The 20,688-nt window shown below is 40.5% G+C and overlaps 1 protein-coding gene across 1 annotated transcript in view; it reads left to right on the plus strand.

The window, feature by feature from the left end:
• Positions 1-7,291: 7,291 nt before the first annotated feature.
• The window catches only part of glud1a (glutamate dehydrogenase 1a), a 28,321-nt gene continuing 14,924 nt past the window's right edge, over positions 7,292-20,688 (plus strand). Inside the window, exons 1-3 of the mRNA XM_084076643.1 lie at positions 7,292-7,946; positions 18,046-18,126; positions 19,516-19,571. Of these exons, the coding sequence (XP_083932769.1) occupies positions 7,547-7,946; positions 18,046-18,126; positions 19,516-19,571 (537 nt within the window). The 5' untranslated portion in view covers positions 7,292-7,546. The remainder of the gene's footprint in view (positions 7,947-18,045; positions 18,127-19,515; positions 19,572-20,688) is intronic.

Raw genomic sequence — 20,688 nt, forward strand, 5'->3', positions numbered from 1 at the left:
GTGGATTTTATTTTGTATATGTGTAGCATTTTAATGTGAAGTGGTTTGTGTTGTGTTTTTAAGGCTGCTACCGTGGCCAGGTCTCTCTGGTAAAAGACCTGGAGAGGAGACAAGGAGAGGAGAGGAGAGAAAGGTAGGGGAGGGGAGAGGAGAGATTTGGATCACTCAGTTATCGAAATGTTGACAGCAATAAAAATACAGTATACTGCTGTTTGTCAGCTGCACCTGGGCCACGGAAGTGCGTGGACTATATTTTTCAAGAGGACTTATATAACAATAACATTATTGTGTCTGACAAATTACCCTAGCTTTTGTTATCCAACATTGTATTCATATTCCAGTTTTACACCATTCTATTACACTGGCTAATCCTGAGAGGGTAGAGCCAGTTACTGTGAAAAAAGAGACTTATCATGTTACACGCTGCACCATCATGAGTCAGCGAAAACAAAGGTAATGGTGATTGGGGGTGAGTCCGTATGTATGTACCAGGAAGAATGCTATGTTTCTGACCCTCTCTCACACATGGTAACAATAAGAGAGTGCAATTATTCGGCTTAATGTTCTGCAGTCCTTCAATGGAGCTCTTTTTTTCTTTTTTTCTTTAACAGCAAAAAAACAGACATATACAACTCCCCACATCCGACCAATCATAAGGGTTTTTCTGTATGGGTGGAGTCGTCACGTGAGGCTGTGATGAGAATACACAGACAGTACACTCACTGCTTTGGACCTCTGGTTTGGATTGATGAAGGTACTCAGTTGAATAGAAGAGAGTGAGACATAGATAGGGAGATAGATAGGGAGAGATAGAAAGGCCGGCTACTATTGATTTTCTTCTAAGCGATTCTTTTTTCGATTACTTTTTGATTAATCGAATAATTACGTATAAATAAATGTATATTTTATATACCAAAAAATCGAACATATTTCGATTTTTTTCCCCCCCGATAATAAAGTACTAAAGTGTACAAGGTCGTGCAAAAATAGCACAAATAGCCAATCTACAAGCTCAAAACATGTGAGCTTGTAGATTTGCTATTTTCCCTATTTTTGATTAACTGTTGCACCCTTAGTTGCAAGTCTTATATTTACTTTAGATCTTTCCCAGGGCAACAGCAGAACTAACTTGCATCCCTGGTATTACAAGATTGGGAACCAGAGCCTATAACTAACAAACCACTTAGAATCTCAACAGGTTCAACTTAATGTCACAACCAACTAACCACTTCAAATCTATACTTAGTTGACTGGATTCTCAAGGGCTCTATTACTACGGTATACTAGGACACCTCCTGTTTTTACTCTACACTAAACATCTTTTCTGAAAATAGCCGATATGCAACGTTGTGAGCTCGTAGATGCTCTATTTTCGCTGAATGTTAGCCCCAGAAAAGGGATGCTATAGGGTTCAAGTGGCTGATAGTTGTGGGGTTCCCAAACTTTTTAGCTCAAGATTCAAATGATAAATTTGCTGTCTCCCCGTGACCCAAAGTGAAAATAGACAATCTATAATATTTGATTTTTGAATTTAACATGTAGGAATTGTAGGAAACAAATTTAAAAAAGGGATATTTACTCGCGACCCATAAAAACGTATCCACGACCGACAAATGGGTCCCGACCCAGTGTTTGGCAAACAGTGCTGTAAACCCCCTGAAGGGCTAAGGAGTTCAGGGTTCAGAGGTCATCCAGTGGACACTTGGGCCTCTTGCACATGTTGTGGACAACATGTGACCCCACCCACTCCCCCACAACACATGCACACACACGCACACATGCGCACGAAGAAGATATGGAATATTTTCATAATTTCATAATTTCTGTCCCACACAAAAAAGGCAAACATCCAAATGACTAGGTAGACCACTATAAAATGCAAAAAATAATTGTAAAAAATAATTGGGATGCATTTTTAAAAAATGCATCACATTACAGTGTTTATCTAGGCACATGAGCACAAACAATGGCTTAAAAACTGCTTTTGCTGCCCGAGGAAGACTCAAAAAGCATTGCCTGAGTAGTAGTCTGCATGTTTCTAAGCCCTTTTTCTGTTCATGTGCCTAGATAAGTGTAATGGGATGTGTTTATTTTTTAAGCCATTAAAATCCTTTTTGGATTGTACAGTCACGCTCTCCCTCCTCATCTGTTTTTCTTTTCATTTCTATCATTCTTTTATTGGACTGAATTGTAGTGTACATGGATTAAAGCAAAACAAAATCTCACAACGAAAAATGTATTATAGTATTTGTGGAACAGTCTGAAAGGACCCCCCCATACTAGTGTTGTTTCCAATCACAACATGTAAAATGATGATGTTTTAAGTAATATTGTTCCTGATGTTCTACATACTGCCAACCAGTTGAATAAATCACAGATTGAGGCTTTAACATTTGCTTTTATGAAATATCCCAGACCATTAGGATTTTATAGAAGATGCTTCTGCACATATTGATAGTTTGACCACTTTAAATGCTCTAATCTTCTATAGCTTCCATAGCTCTATAGCTCTCAATGTGCTTGTAGATAAGCTACTTTTGCTGCACAACATGCTTCCATAGAAGACATGCTGACTTCTATGGAATCCAAATGACTGAAATTGCTGGCTACTGAGAACTTTAATCCATGAGCGTAGTGAGGTGCTCATGCATTAGTCTCACGTGACGAGACTGTTGCCTCACACAATTTCCAAATGCTTCCGGTCATATGGAAAGCTCTGTTGATGATCAAACGATTAAGCGGATGCGAAGCGTCCTCCCCACTTCCGTTTCGTCTTTACAGTCGCGCAAATTTATCCCAGTTAAAATCAAAATCATCTAAGCACATATAGCTTGCTGCTTAGCAGAAATAGAAATAAAAAAATAAAATGTAAAGATATTTTAAAATATATTTTCGTGAGCGGAAATGACGAACAGATGCCAGCTTCCTGCCTCGGATTTCGGGAGGTGTAGTTCCAGACTCTATATAGAGCATTCGGAGATTGTGTAATAGTTGTCTGGCTACACGAGACTACTCCTACTACTCATGCATTGGACTGAGTTGTAGTTGTAGTGAGGTGCTCATGTGCTGGTATGCCAGCAGATCAACACATCACACACATGAGGTATTTACTGGCTCAATGTCAAGAGCAGAGCAGCCACACACATACAGTACTGGACTCTTTTGGACTGATGCCAAAGTTTTTGACAATATTTGAAAAGAAAGAAGGAAATTGATATACTATTGTCACAATACTTAAATATCATCACGATATCAATATTGAGGTATTTGGCCAAAAATATAGTGACAGTATTTGATTTGATCACCCATGCAGCCCTATAGTGTGTGTTTGTGCGTGCGCGTGTGTAATGTATGTGAGAGAAAGACAGAATGTGTGTGTGTGTGTGTGTGTGTGCGCGTGTGTGTGTGTGCGTGTTGTATGGTATAGGTCAAAATCAGGTCAGCATGTTTTAGCTGACAGGTGCAGAATAATGGATTCCTCAGTCCAGATAAAGGTACTACATCGTTGCTATCGGGGAGAAACCTTGTATCTCCATGTTTCACTGTGTGACGTGGTTAAGTGTGTCTATGGGTTTTATAAATATTTAACCAATGAAAAGTATTAACAAGAGCTTGTTACTAAATAATAATTACATTGGATCCATTGGATCGCCATTTCCTGAAAAGTAACAGTTTTGGACATACAAGGTTTCCACCTGACAGCGTCGATGTCCTGGATGTCACAGGCAGCTCCAGTGCACATGTCTGCCTGCTTCCTCCATTATGACATGACTTGTTTTGTCTCCCGTCTTTTGAGACTCAATCTGCAGAGACCACTGTGCCTTACAGTTCCTCTGTGTGTGTGTGTGTGTGTGTGTGTGTGTGTGTGTGTGTGTGTGTGTGTGTGTGTGTCAATATGATTATGCGTTGATTCTGCTCCATTAACTCCATTATTTGTGTACTTGTCGATCAGCTATTTTCAGCGAAAGCTTTCCCCACAATAACAGAAAACAGAAAAGACACCAGTATAGAGCCCTGAGGGGCTCCGGTCAACCATATAGGATTTAAGTGGTTAAAATACTTTAGTAATGCCTACGAACAACTACGAATAATAATAATAAATAACTATTTTTATGCCACTTTGAAACAAAGCGCTGCATGGGCAACACAAAACGTATAACCCTGTATAAAAGTAACATGGATTAATATGTACTAATGTGTAAAACAGTTAAGCTTTACTAGAAATCCCCCTGCTGAGCTATTTGCACTGGATCCCTTCCAAAAGGAAGAGGACATGAAACTGCTGTGTTTTTATCTTTAATGGTCAGAGGGTTCACAGTTAGAGACAGGACGGCACTTAATGTGTAGCTACTGTAACTCCTGGCAGTCCAGTTGAGTTTAATTATTTGCACAAAACCAGGAATATGTTTGTCAGCTGCCTTAAAGTGGCATTATGTAACTTTGTTTTCATGAATAAAATGTAATTTTGTCCAATCTGGTAGAGTTATGTTAATACAATATAACTTATACAAATGGGGTGGTTGTATTTGGTCTCCCTGCTCTTCTATTGAGACATTTAGATCGTGTCAAAGGTCATGCCTCACCTAGACGCAGGATCTGACACAATTTTTTGCCTGATGGCCAAGATTCAATTTATCCCCCGTGACACGTTGTGAGCTTATAGATCTGCAATTTTCAACAAATGTTCACCTATTTTCCCAGAATGTTCACTTATTTATCACAACGTGTGGCGTGGCGAAGCATTGTGAGCTTGTGGATCGCCTATTTTTGGTGAAGAGATATGGTGTAGACGGGAAAAAGTGGTCAAAGTACATGTTGTAACCAGATCTCTAAGACTACAGAGGTTTAAGTGGTTTAAAGACAAATGCATTTGTACGTTTAACAAAACCGGGAAAGCATCCGAGTCATTTTTGATTTTTGCACTGGCTATTCAAAAATAGCAGATACAAGCTCGACCTTGTACATTTATTTTTGAACATTTTTGAAAAATCTTGAAAGTATGAGAACTACTGATTTAGGAGGCATTCGTAGAATCGGCCTCATGTCTTAATGGGATAACAACGTGTTTCCAGAGGTGTGTGTCCACCTGCTTCAGTCAGTCAGTCAGTCTGTCAGTAGTGTGGTGTTGTAAGAGGAGCTGGTTGACTGGCTGAGAGCAACAACATGGACTACTGCTCTGCTGCACGTGGCCTGCACATACTGTACAGTAAATATCACACACTGTTTGTCTGCTCCCACTGCGCACCTGCAAGTGCAAACCTGGCTTTATGTTTAAGCTGTGGTGTAAAGTAACTAAGTAGCCTACTGCTTTTACTTAAGTATATTAAAACAATCTGAGTACTTCTTCCACCACTACAGTATGTTTAAGTAAAGTAGTAGTGGCCGGGTGTGATCAAAATGTTCAGATTTCAAATCCGCACTGAGCAACCTAGAATACAATCAATAATTATAATGTGATAATGAATAACAATGAAAGAAAGAAAGAAATAATTGCTTTGTCATCAGATGTAAAGTCAGCAGAGATTGACATTCATTGATTGGCCTGTGTGTGCCAGCAGAGATTAACACTGTAATTAAGAGATGAGTCATTGGGAAGGAAGGCACCCCTGTTTTACTTTATGCAACTCTACCTCCGAAAGTGAGTTTGGGTAATTTGAACCCCCCTAGTGGGACATTACGGAGCCCCGGAGTTGTGGCCTAGAAATACTATATCTTGTGGCCTCAAATTAGTATCTTGTTCCCTGGAATTAGTATATTGTTCTCCTCGAATTATAGTAATTTGAGGGAACGAGATACTAAATCGAGGCCACAAGATAGTATTTTGAGGCCACAAGTTATTATTCTTTTCTGTCAATGCTCCGTAGAAATAATATTTAATAAATTACAAATGTTTTGGCATTATGGCAAAACAACTGCACCTTGTACTGTAGTTTGTCTGTACTGTGACCCTTTTTTACAGATACAAATGGGGGAGAAAACAAACTAAGACTTTAAAAGTAAAAACTTTTGTTTGAAGCTGCACTTTTATGAGAAGCTACAGTACAGTACAGTGGGGAATCCCATAGTCGGGATGGCTGGTCATTCAAGCAGTAGCCTCGGAAACCCAGCGTTTTTTTTGTTTCAAAAGAAAAAAAGTCTCGTGATTGGATAGTTGGTTGTTGTCATGGACACAAAATCATCCTTGTGAAGCCTTGGATTTTGATACTGCAGTGGTTCTCAACCTGTGGGCCGGGATCCCCAGGGGGGTCCCCATATGATTTGGGGGGGGGGTCCCCAGAAGTGACACAATGTAGGCCTAAGGACTTTTAAGGCCTTTTTAATATATATATAAAAAAAAAAAAAAGACTACAACTGCATCAAAAGTAATCAACAAACTATACTATAAAAACTGGTCAAACATTGTCCAAATTGTCAAATAATATCAGAAAGCGATTTCTTTTTTTAAATAGCCGATCTACAAGCCTCGCAATCTGCTATTATCACAATATTTATCTGTAGAACAGAGTCAATCTAAATGTAATGCCTATAATTTCAAGTGCTTGTCAGGGTGATGGAGTCCCCAGTTCAAATATGATTATTTTGAGGGGTCATGGCCTGAAAAGGTTGAGAACCAATAACTTCGCGTCACCAGGCTTTTCTTCCATGTGCTGGGTCTGGGTGGCGGAAGGGTATAAGTTATTGCTGTGTCACCGTGTAATAAATGTAATAAACCGTGTTACCCCCGTGATTCAAACCTAGCCTTGGATCAAGACTATCATGTATTTAATAGCCTGATTTTTACTTTCGTGTCAGTCTTGACTCTTGGCTAGCACCCCCAGTAAACTTTCACCAGTAAAGCCCGTACTTCTCCGTACATGTACAAAATATACATATATAAGGTGCTTAGTCGGTTGCTGCAAATGTTAATTCACGATTCGGAGTTTTTGTGGAATGTATTATTCCGTATTCTTCAATAGATATGTGTTTTAATCCCGTCTGTGGCCGAACGCCATTCCCCCCTTCGTTTTATTTCCTGTTTACTTTGATTGTATTGCCGGCTTTCACCAGATGCGCCCCGTCATTACCGCCCATTCAGAGAATCCTTTATTCTTTTTTTTTTAATTATTTAAAAAAATAAGTGCCGGATTGCAGCTTTAAAGTTGTTGTTTTTTTTTAAATCACTTTGATACTGTACACTACAGCGTACAATAACACGCTTGTTATAACGCCTATAAACTAGCCAATCACAGCTGTCAGCGTCCCTCCGGCCTATGGGATCTCCAGTCTCCCCAGTAGTGTGTGGATCCAGGAAATGGCCGGTAGAGCAGAGTTGTCTGCCTGTCACTTCAATGCGGAACGAGACGCCTCTCTCTGCGGTCACATTTTCTTTCTGTTCCCCCCCGTCATAGCAGTCTGTTTTTTATTTCCTTTCCTGACTTTCCTCCCTTTTACGGGTTCATTTTAGAACCTTTCCTTCGGGTTTAACACACTCATAACCCCCCCCTTTAGGCTCAGGACAGCGGCAGCACGGGTAAAAAGTCTACAAACTCACCTCGACACCATCAAAATGTACCGGTATTTGGGTGAACTCCTCACCCGGGGAGCGGGCTCCCTCCTGGCGGCGGACTCGGCTGCTCTCCTCCCGGCGGTGGCTTCCTCCTCCTCGCTGCGGCTCCGGAGCTACAGCAAGGCGGTGGACGGCGACGACGACCCCAACTTCTTCACCATGGTGGAGGGCTTCTTCGACCGCGGCGCCGCCATCGTGGAGGACCAGCTGGTGGAGGACCTGCGCAACAAGGAGACGCCGGAGCAGAAGCGCCACCGGGTGCGGGGCATCCTGAAGATCATCAAGCCCTGCAACCACGTCCTGAGCGTCTGCTTCCCGATCAAGAGGGACAACGGGGAGTGGGAGGTGATTGAGGGCTACCGGGCCCAGCACAGCCAGCACAGGACCCCCTGCAAAGGAGGTGAGGATAATAATAATAATTATAATTATTATTATTATAATAGTAATAATAATAATGATAATAATAAATAAGTGGGATGTGGTGGAAGGCTACCGGGCCCAGCACAGCCAGCCCGGCAAAGGAGGTTATGATAACAATAATTGATAATAATAATACAACATAATAATAAATAAGTGAGAGGTGGTGGAGGGATACCGGGCCCAGCACTGCACACACTGCAAAGGTTTTTTGCGGACTAAAGTCCTTGATTTTGCGGACCAAAGTCCTTGATTTTGCGGGCTAAAGTACTTGATTTTGCGATGAAATATGCAGGTTTTTTATGTGATATTTTTTGCGGTGAAATCGTGAGAAGTTGCGAACTATGCGAAAAGTTGCGAAATATGAGGAAAGTTACAAAATATGCGAAAAGTTGTGAAATATGCGCGTTTGAAGTGATTTTATGTGGTGAAATGTGTGGGAAGTTGCGAAAAGTTGCGGAAAAAGTTAAATATGCTTAAAGGTAGGGTAAGTGATTTTCTTTGGTTAAAATAAGTGTTAAATAGCTCTATATTCTAATAGTACTCATTGCTATAGAGTGTTTGTTCAGTAAAAGGAGTCTCCTTGTCTATCCAGCTCTTTATTAAACAGAAAATGCATTTTCGTTTCAGTTTCAGTTTCATTTCCAATTTTATCCAATCAGGATAGAGAACTCAATCAGGATATAGATTAAACAAGTGAAATTGGAAGTGAAGACACTAAGAAATGAGCAGGCAAAATTGGAACTGGAACACTATAAAAATGAAGCTTAAAAATGGGTACTTTCTCCTGATTGGCTGAGATTTTGACACCTACCGGAAAATGTATTTTCTGTTTATTAAAGAGCTGGAGAGACGGAGAGACTCCTGTTACTGAACAAACACTCTATAGCAATGATTACTATCAGAATATAGTGCTTTAACCTGTTTTAACCCAAAAATATCACTTACCCTACCTTTAATTAAGTTGCAAAATATATGGGAAGTTTGCTCGGAAATATGCGATAATGCGGCCTTTTTGAAAAATGTTCCCTCACATAGTCTGTGCCATTTGGCTGATTATGCGATAAATTATGTGATCGCATAATCACATTTTTCTGGAGGGTCTATTTATTAAATATGGTTTAAGTAGTCCAAACTCCTCAAACAGCGAGAGTTGGCACCATGGTTGGTACCGAAGTTACACTGTAGTGTAATTGGTGACCCGGTGAATTGAGAGAGGCCTTTCACTGAATGTTTAGATCTATGCCTATTTATTTATACCCCCCACATGATGGGAGAAACAACGTTTGGTATGTGCAAACAAATGCTGTATGTGTTGATATGACACATGTATAGCAACATAATGTAGTAATTTAGTGTCGGATTACTGAAACTGAAACTAAAGAAGTCACAGAGGAACATAACTTGCATGCAGTGCCACTTATTGCCACTGCACTTTTTTTCGCAGCAGATTTGCTGCATTGATTAAAAGAAATATCTCTTGGGCATGTCCAAGCAGATCTCGACGCAGACAGACAAGTTGTTCTTTTTTGTGGAGGCCGTAATATCACATTATATAGTTTTTTTGTAATCTTTTTTGTAATTTTGTAATCTGCCCTAAGTGTCACAATCTCTGACAAAGTTTGCAATAGCCATTAATTGGCAATTACAAAAAGGTCTATCAGATATAGAAAACTGGCAGTTAGCCGTATAGCCCAACCAAATATTTCAGGTGCAAAGCAAACCTGCCATATTCTTGCTCAGCAATTTATAAATATTTCTGGTGCAAAGCAAACCTGCCATATTCTTGCTCAGCAATTTATAAATATTTCAGGAGCAAACCTGTCATATTCTTGCTCAGCAATTTATTGAAATGGCAAAACGGCGACCTCTGGAGTCTCCATATCTGATAGGTTGTCCATTTCAGTATAACACCTGTTTGTGCCTACGACTTAGTTACTTTGTGGCTACCCCCAGCTTTGCCCTCCAGGCTAATAATTTGCATGGACTCAGGCAGAGCAGTATATGCCATTCACCCCAATGCATGAAGTTAAACATTTCCTCTAGCAATTGAGATTATTACTAAAAGTCTCTGTAAAAAGGTGCTTCAAAATCCCACTTGCTGGTGCTTTATTATGGTTACTGTACAATCCTACAGTAAATAAGACAGGCACGTGTGAACCCCCTGTAAAAGCCTTACCAATACTTCTGCATGTTTATTCAGGCAGTGGATTAAATGTGGGTTGTCTTAACATGATTTTCTAATAAGCGCTATAATAGTTTACTCTACCACTGCTCTCTGTGTGAAGGGACTTGGTGATTATGAAATCCATGTTCTGACAGTATCTGCTGTCAAGCGTCGGGTCTCATGCTATATTTATTTCCTTTACATCATTTCTCTGAGCTGTATTTAGCCCCACGAGGAGTAGAGTGACCTGATGTCACTGGGAGGACAAATTCTAACTATTAACTCTCAAGACAAAGAGATTGTGCAGTGTGCACGACTGTGTATAGCAGCGATTCTTAAACCTTTCAATTGCACGGACCCCCAGTTTTGATATCGTTGCTGTCGGGCAGAAACCTCTTATCTCCATATTCTAACTTTTCGCTTTTTTCGTAAATTAATGCCCTTCTACAGCATCCCACCAAAGTATCAAAAGTAGCAGATCCACAAGCTCGCTGAACTTGTAGATCTGCTACTTTTGCTACTTTTTAATTTGACTGCGTAATTTGATGCGTTGTAAGCTTGTAGATCTGCTATTTCTGCTTTTTTTTATATATTTGAAAATGTGTGAACATTTTTCAACATGGAAACGATTATGACGATTATGCAAAAGATAATTGCGACGACCTCAATTAATTGCGATTAGACGATTATGTAATAATTGTGACAGGCCTATAGGTGCATTCATTCATTCCTCTTGGTCAGTCTAGGCTCAAGTACACTGTAGTTGTTCTGACCTGGTACATATTACTGCTGGTTGCTCATTACATGCGTGACAGACAGATAATTTATTGATCCCCATGTGAAATTGTTTTGCGCTGTAGCAGTACACACAGTATCCAAGAGCATGAGACACTTTATGAGACGTAGAAATAGAACACTGCTATGAGATATAATCAAAATAGAACACTAAACAATGTAAGTATACAAATCCTGTACACTGTGTACAGGGTGGTCTGACAGGCACTGGGTAGAGACTGTAACTTAAGTAATTATAGGAATTACTGTTGTGCAAAAGAAACGAAAAGATCTGTCTGTCTGAGAATTAAATTATAATGAATGAATGGGTAAAGGTAAATGTGACACTTTGCATGCCTAGAGTCAAAACCGGTAAAACAACACTTGTTTTACCGTAGGAGGGCATCTAAGGATGAAAATGTGATCTCTAAGGGATAGCAGCCTTTTCCGCTGCTGCAGAAAATTGCAGCTAGTCAGCTGTTCTGTAAAGTTGCTATGGATAAGAGCATCAGAGAGAAAAGGCTTGAAATGCAAAAAGCTGATCGCTAGCCAGTTGAACCTTTTAGATGTAGCCTAACATAATGTGTGCGTTTTTTTACCCATCGATCTTACTTAGTGGAGTGTTGTCCGTGCCACCCCGGATAGGAATGCTGACAGTCCTGTTGTAGTGTACACACCTGTACATTTGTTTTGCAGGGCCGAGTTGTGTACTAACTGCCGTATTTCTATACAACATCAAATATTTGGTGAGGGAGGAGCCTCTTCTGTGAGCTTGTGGGGGCGGTTGTCTGTGTCTGCGCCCCCATTCCAAATACAACACACACATTACACTACACTACACTCATGCTGCAGAGCCTTACACACATTTCACACATTCTACTACTATCATAATATAGACCACGCTGGGCAAGACCTAGCCGGTTGAGTGTCTAAATGGTACCGCCCAAGGAAATGACATTAACGCTTTACAAATCTGTTGACATTCTCCGTGAATAAAGCGAGTGTTGTGATTGGTCGAAAAAGATCATTTCCGGGGCAAATATGTCCGACGGAAGGCCCACCCCTATAGACACTCTAGGTCATGACCAGGCTTTTCTATTCGTGGATGAGTAAAGGCTGGGAACGAGACAGCATAGACAGTTCAACACATGGCATTGAGATGTCTGTCTGTCAGTCTATCTATCTAATCTGGTTTACAACAATCGACACTATCCAATCATAGTGTTGTGCTCCTACACAGTACACACACACACTCACTCACACTCCAGCGCTACCTTAAATGCCCTAGGCCCTGTCAAATACTAATTCAAACAAGTACTATAAGACATTAATGTATAACAGAAGTTATAATAAAGTACCATTCGTTTGTGATTAAGAGTTCAGTGCAGTTGAGACACTGCTGCTTGTTAATTTTTTATCAATGCAAACTGTCAGCTTTTTAATAAAGTGTAATCCAATTTGCAAAGTGGAATGAGTGATTTGACTAGTTAATCCTAACATAGTCTCGCGTAGCAGCAGTAACAACCGGAGATCTCCGCTTGCTGTAATGTCTAGCTAGGGAAATCAAAATGTAATGAATCATTTAAAAATAGCAGCAATGCAGTACCAATGCAAAGACTTTAGGGCGGTCCTTTATATTGGGAAACCAGCTCAGTGGCCTCGTGGTTAGAGTGTCTACCCTGAGACTGGGAGATCAGGGGTTCAGTCCCTTGGCCAAGTCATACCAAGGACTATAAAAAATGGCACCCAGTGCCTCCCTGCTTTGCACTCAGCATCAAGGGTTAGATTGGGGTTAAGACCCTATGACATACCAGCGTCATTTCCAGGCAGGGGGTGTACTTGTACATCATGCTGCCTCACGCTACAGAAACATGATCTAGGTCCTCCTATGGGCCACATGGCTCGGGTGCTGTTTGTTCCCAAGGATACTTTTACTTACATAGTTCATACTGGGGCGGTGGGTGATATGATCTGTTTTAAAAGCAGTGGTCGTAGGTTTGTTAGCGTCCATTTTTAGACTTCCCCAGACGTTTCAGTTGGCGGAGAATGATCTCCCGTCGTTTGGCCACGTGAGAATAATCGTAACAGGACATCAAGGCCTTTGCTTGTGGGTCTCTGTCCTGATACTGTCCCATACAGCAAGGGTTCGCAAACCTTTCAGGCCGTGAACCCCCCCAAAATAATCATATTTGAACTGTGGACCCCCACCCTGACAAGCACTTGGAATTGTAGGAGTTGAGACATTACATTTTGTTTGACTCAGTTACACAGATAAATATTGTGAAAATAGCCGAACTACAAGCTCACGGCGTTCTGAACTTGTACTGTAGATGGACTATTTTCACAATGTTTGTCTCTTTCTTACGAAATATTTGACAATTTGGCCAATTTTGTATTAAAAAGGTCTTAAAAGTCCTTAAATTGTCACTTTAGAAATGTGCCGGTACCCATTTAAGCTAATCATCTGGCGGACCCCCCAAAATAATTTGGAAACCCCCCCCCACCCCAGGGGTCCAGACCCCCAGTTTGGGAACCACTGTGCATACAGACCTTTAGTGTTGAGGATAACCTGGTTCTGGCTGCTCAAGTCTATGTACTGTGCAGTACCGTTTACAATGCCACTATTTTAGCATTCCCTCTCTTTCTAGTAATACTACATGCAGTGTTGGATGAAGAAGTGACGTTATAGTAGACCTTTTAGCTATGGGAGCAGCAGCAAGCAATTATGATTGTTATTGTAGAAGGCTTTCCCATTCTGCTTCTGCAGACCAATGTAGAACAGCATTGTATGTTCAGGACGTGTGTGTGTGTGGGAGAGAGAGAGACGGCGCACGCGTGTGTGTGACCACACCCAGTTTCCATCCCTCTAGTTTTCTCGGAGAGGGTTTGGTGGGCTCTCTGTCTGTGAGTCATACAGAGAAGGATGGGGTGTGGTCTGATTACCTTCATCCATACACACACACACACACACACACACAAGCCTCTCTTAAAGTGTAATGTGTAGTAGTATGGAGGTCTCGCTTTCCAAAAACGATCTGATCTATAAGCTTGTTAGCTTGCAGATCAGATCGCAAGTACACACGATCAGTAACTGATCTAGCTTCTAGATTGTTACTTTTTTTGGCAAGCGACGCGCCTTTCATTCTTATTTTCCCTGTTCTCTTTTGTCTCCCATCTGTTTTTCTCCCTCTGTTTTCCCGTTTCCCTTCATTCTCTTCTCTTCCATGGTTCGTATTTCACCAACCACACTTTCGACCAGCTGCCTCCATTGTGTGCCGCTCTATGTTCGATTAAAAAACTCCTCTCGATTTCAGCATGTTTGACTTGATGCAAAATGGAGTTATGAATGTGTGGTCTTCTTGGATCCAGACAAATTAGGTCATCACTTTGGAATCCCTCCCTCTAGGGCTCCCTCCTGGGTCCAAACAGCACAAGAACAATCCAGTCAGCGTGATTTGTTTCCTTATTGAAACGAACAGTAGGAAAGCCTAGATATAGAGACCGTATAGGAGAGACCGACTGTTGAAGATACAGACTGTAGGATAGCTGAGAGAGAGACTATGTCGGAGAAACAGTCGGACAGTAGGAGAGACACACTGTCTGATAGCTGAGAGAGATACTGTGTAGGAGAGAGACACACAGAGAGACTGACTGTAGGCTATCTGAGCCAGAGAGAGACTGTAGGAGAGATGGACAGTAAGATAGCTGAGAGCGAGACGGCATAGGAGAGATAACGGAGAAGACGGTATAAGATACATCATAGATCAGCACAAAAGGAAGCGCTAACACCCCATCCCTCACACCTCTTCCCTCTCCTGCCTTTTTCTTGCACTTTAATATGCTTGAACTGTTCCTACCTAAACTGCTGTATATAGTAGAAGATACTGTGAAGTTGGTACATAAAGTACTGTGGCAGCTACAGAAAAATGCTGTTGGCGTATGTAATATACCACGCTCATATGCACGTGTACATTCGCTCATGTTCTCTTTTTTTTGCACTCTTTCCTTCTTTTTTTAATCTTATTTTACAGTTATTATTACCTATGCTGCTGCAGCATCATCTGAAGGACCCGAACAAATATAAGTTCTACTCTTATGTACCTGTACACAAGATGTAGCAATAAAACACCTCCTTGAACCTTGAGCAGACTCTAGGATAGCTGAGAGAGAGACTGTGTAGGAGAGATAAACAGTATGATAGCTGAGAGAGAGACTGTGTAGGAGAGTTAGACAGTAGGATAGCAGAGAGAGAGACCTTGTAGGAGAGACAGACAGTTCAACAGCTGAGAGAGAGACTTTTGTAGAGAAGAGTCGATCCATCCACTAGTCACACCACACACATCCTCTGTTATTATATCAGTGAGTCATGGAATCTTTGATTTAAGTTCCATTCAGAGAGTTGGGCTCAAATGTGATATCCAGTCCTTGGAGCATTGAAATGGCAGACAATGAGAATATCAGGTAGAGGAGGAAGATGTCATGCAGGAGTGAGGAAGGTAGGGGACATTGACAGAGCTAAGGAGTCTCAGTTACTGTACATTTAGCTTCTTTTAACCACATGAACCCTACCGGCCCTCTTCTGATTTCATAGTAGTCTGACATTTTGAATCGGAACACAAATAGGCAAAGAGATGGGGGGAGTACAGATCCCTGAGGGACCCCGGTCTACAAAGTACATAGTCAAGTAAAATGTTATTATAGCTCAATATCACAAAACATATCCCGAAGGGCTATGCACAAAAACAAGCAGTAATAAAACGGTAATAAAAATAAGTATTGCAATGTACCTATATACATACACATGGGTACAAAATACAAATCAATCACACATAAAAACGCAATTATTTTTTTTAAAGCAATTTAAAACAAAAGCAATGAGCTGGATGACTGTAGTGCAGTGTATAGAGTTTTAAGTGGTTAAAAGATAGATTTGAATACTATTAAAAAAAAGACCTATTACTTGCGGTTTGAACCAAAGACGGTTGGTAATAGACATACATACATACGTGATATTTGGTCCCTGAACATTGCAAGTCCTTTTCACTCTGAGTTATATGGGTGTGTCCTCTAGGCTGATTACTACAGCTGTCTGTGGTTTTTGTCTGAAGGAGTGCTACACAGTTGTACTCAAATTCATCCATCACGGCTTCAAACTGTTCTCATCTGCAAGTGAACTGCAAGTCTTTGATTTTATCAAATCAGCCTGTGGTATACACAGTGTAATCCTCTGCTTAATTTAACTCAGAGAGTGTACAATAGGGTTTTCAAATGAATAATCAAATCTCTAATAATTGTCAACTTTCATGTGCAATAGATTGTAAACATACATATACATATGTATGTATCCAATTAGGAGGCGTGGCTACCACTCAATGTTTTATAATGACAATTCACAATTCAACAAGCTATGATACACCGCTGTGTAACCTACGTTGAGTGTGTGTGCTGACACGTCAGCCTCCTATACCGGTGGTTCTCAACCTGTGGGTCAGGACCCCCAGGGGGGTCTCCAAATGATTTTGGGGATGATTAGCTTGAAAAACAGTTTTTTTGTCAATCAACAGTAAACAAACCACCAACATACAGTATAAGTGTATACAGGGTATCTGCATATTTCCTTTTTAACACTGCTAAAATAAAAAATAAGACCATTACTGCAACAGCAGTAATCAACAAACTATACTATAAAAAAATTCAAGCATTGGCCAAATTGTCAAATATTATCTGTGGAACCGAGTCAAACTAAATGTAATGCCTCAACTCCTACAATTCCAAGTGCCTGTCAGGGTGGGGGTCCCCAGTTCAAATATGATTATTTTGGGGGGTTGTGACCTGAAAAGGTTGAGAACCACGAAACGAACAAACAATCCAAAACACATCCCACATTCATAACACATATGAGAAACAGCATTGCGACATGATCCTTTTCATTGGGTCCAGTGTGAACGCGCCTGACTACTCCGGGCAAACAAAGGGATTTTGGTCCACAACTAAACTATAGCAGAGTGTAACTGACTTTAGACAGGTGGACAACTATGAACTAGTGACTCATTATTTGACCTGGATTACACTTGAATGTTGTCAGACATGAAAGAAATATTAGTTCATGTCAACCTTTTGAGCTTATGTTCTTGATGGTTGTCTGCGAGCGCCGAGTTCTGACGTGTGCATTATTTTGTATGCAAAATATAATGATGATGATTATTTTAAATGTTACAGTAGAATTAAATTACAATAACAATCTCACCCAACCGGTTGGCAGACCTATCTGTGTAAATAACACGCGGGACTCGTTCAGTATCAATGTCATGTCTTGGTCTGTGAATACTTAAATAGTTTGTGAAGGTGTGTCGCAATAAATGCTTTGTTAGCTTGTAGATTGGCTATTTTTGTCATAGATATTTGGTGATATAAAAAGGAGGGGGTCTAGAATAGACCCCTGGGGACTCTGGTCAAGTAAGTATATAGGGTATAAGAGGTCAAGTGTCTTGCTCAGGGACACTTGGGCATTTGGGCGAAACTTGGGGCGAACAGAGACCTTCTGATTACCAGAAGGCCTGTCTACCCACCAGGGTTTCCACTAGGCATTTCCCTGGCCAGATTTTAAATGGATCTAACATATTAGTGTAATACGCATCACGTGTTCAGATACCTTGATGCGTGTGCACCACCCCAACTGATCGCTACACCTGTTACAGTAGCAGTCTGCTTTCAACCAGTTTAACGCAGGTACTTCTGCATGGTTCCTGCGATTAACCATTGTTTCCTACAGCAGCATTTATCTACTCCATCATTGTGGGATGTCTATCAATAGATCTACAAGCTCACCGCATAGTGTGGTGTAATATTACAATATCACATCAACCAACTAGGCTGAGCAATGTTTCGGGCTATGTATCTAGACCTCGGCTGATTATGTAGCACCCAAAAAAGACTTGAAATACTGTATGTTTGTAATGGTTGTAAATGGTAGCTGGTGGTCTGTTTTATTTAGCAGTCAATTAAGATTTAATTTGGCCAATGGCCCGCATATAGCATCTAATAGAAACCCAGCTACCCACTAAGCTACGGCTGCCCCATAAAGATACTATATGTTTTATTGTGATTAATGTTGTTTTGGTGTGTGTGTGTTGTGTTCCAGGTATCAGATACAGCAATGATGTGTCCGTTGATGAGGTTAAGGCTCTGGCCTCTCTGATGACCTACAAATGTGCTGTGGTTGGTGAGTGAGACACACACACACACACTCACACTCTCACTCTCACTCTCACTCTCACGCACACGCACACACACTGACTCACACAAAACCCAGAAGGGATTTATAAAATCCTGGCTTACTACCAGGCGCACACACACACACACACACACACACACACACACACACACACACACACACACACACACACACACACACACACACACACACACACACACGTTTGTATTACTATACCTTTGAGGACATCAGAATCTTAGGACAAAAATGTTATAAATGACTCTTAACTGTAAACAGTTATACTTTGCACGCTGCTGTCGTGCATGAAAGCAGCCGATCTAAATCTGCTATTTTCAGTGTGAGACCGTGACACGCTACTAAAGTATGAATCTCGAATAACTGTCAAACTTCAACCTCAAAACCTAACCTCTAAATGCCTCATCCTAACCGGAATCTTTTTCCAATTGTGATCTTAACTCTACTCAACCGTTTCTCCCTTGAAAGGGAGAAAACTAAGCACATATTGAACCATCAAGCCTTACACACACTTTATTGTGCACTTATCCTACCATACTTGAACTATTGTGTGGAAGTATCGGGTAACACCTATAAGAGCTCCCTAAAAAGGATATGCACACTTCAAAAAAGAGCAATAAGGATAGTTCACAATGTTGGTTATCTTGAGCACACAAATACTTTGTTTTTACAGTCAAATATTTTAGAATTTCTGGACCTTGTCAATTTTCAATCTGTAGTGATGGTTTTTAAAGCAAGGAATTATTTACTCCCAAAGAACCTGCAAAAAATGTTTAAAGATAAAGAAGTAGGAAGATATGACCTAAGAAGGAAGGAAGACTTACAGCAGCCTTTTGCTCGCACTACACAAAAAAGTATGTGCATTTCAGTCTGCGGGGTTACACTGTGGAATGAACTCCACGAAGAAATAAAACAAAGCAATAGTATGCCACATTTTATACATCAATATAAGAAAAGCATTTTTAAGAAGTATAGTAATGAGGAGGGAAATGTTAATGTGAATTGTTGATGGTGATGGATAGGTTTGTGCATAGTGAAGTTGTATTGTGTAAGTACAAATGTATACATATATATATGTATATATATATATCCTTTTCGAACACTTATGATTGTTCACTGAGATAGTTGAAATAGTTTTTAAAAATATTTTGTATTCTTTACTATATTGTTTTATTGTGACTTTTTATTGTATGATGTTCGAAACAAATAAAACGAAACGAAACAGTGACAAGCACATCCACACACACACGGACAGAGAGAAAGACACACACTATATGTAGTTTTGTTAACTTGTTAGTGTGTTTTTAATGTGTTAGTGTTGTTAACTTGTTGGTGTGTTAGTAATTGTTGAATGTCTTTCAGATGTGCCGTTCGGTGGAGCCAAAGCTGGAGTTAAAATCAACCCAAGAAATTACTCTGTAAGTTCTTGTTCTTGTTATGTCAGTCCACTAAACTTTTATTATTTATTGGGACAGATAGTAGGACATCTGAGAGTCAGACAGTGTAGGAGAGACAGACAGTAGCAAAGCTGAGAGGGAGACAGTGTAGGATAGACAGACAGCAGCAAAGCTGAGAGGGAGACATTGTAGGAGAGACAGACAGTAGGAAAGCTGAGAGTGACATAGTGTAGGAGAGACAGACAGTAGCAAAGTTGAGCGGGAGACAGTTTAGGAGAGACAGACAGTAGGAAAGAGACAGAGGGAGGCTCTGGTGGGATTTGAACCATGGCAGGTCTTGCCATCAAAGCCCGCTTTATTCTTCTATTCAAGTTGAAACACTGAAAAAGACTTGAGTGAGTCAGTAAAGTTGCAGCAAAGATACTTGCCAGCACAGGTAGGTCTAGATCAGTTTCAGGTGTGTGGTATTTATTTTTGACAGAATGAAGTAACATGTCAATGCTTGGCAGAACCAACATATTCCACCCATAGTGCAATACAATGTAATATATGCCTGGAATTATTACTAGCAATATACCAAATATGGTCATGGGCATGGCCATGTCAACACATTACTCCTGCCTTCTTGACCAGTGTACAGCAACATTTGTGCTCAAATCATTTGATTTATTTAGGCATGTAGATTGGGGTTTTGTCCGCAGCGCACATGTAGAAACGTCAACCAACTTACCGTAACCACTTAAGCCCTATGTCATACTTTGTTTTACGGCGGTGTTTCACAGAGAAACTAGCCGATCTATTTGTATGGAATTCTTTTTTTTAATTTTGTGAAAATGTTTACAAATGTTCGCCTGTAATAACATGCCAAAATAGGGATACCAGGTTGAAAATGTTTAATATCGTCTCTGTTGGTTAGAAACTGGTTAGAAAAAATGTTTTCAGGATTCAAATTCAAAAGTAGCAGAGCGACTTCGCTTTTCGAGCTTGCAGATCTGCTACTTTTGATGCTTTTGTGTTCCGCTGTAGTATGATCAAGTAGGGCATTAATTTAGAAAAAAACACAAAGTTAGAATATAGAGATAAGAGGTTTCTGCCTGACAGTGACGATATAATGCCATAATACCAGTGTTCAGTTATT

Source organism: Gymnoscopelus microlampas, assembly GCF_963454915.1.
Source record: "Gymnoscopelus microlampas genome assembly, chromosome: 13".
In the NCBI taxonomy this organism is placed as follows: domain Eukaryota; kingdom Metazoa; phylum Chordata; class Actinopteri; order Myctophiformes; family Myctophidae; genus Gymnoscopelus; species Gymnoscopelus microlampas.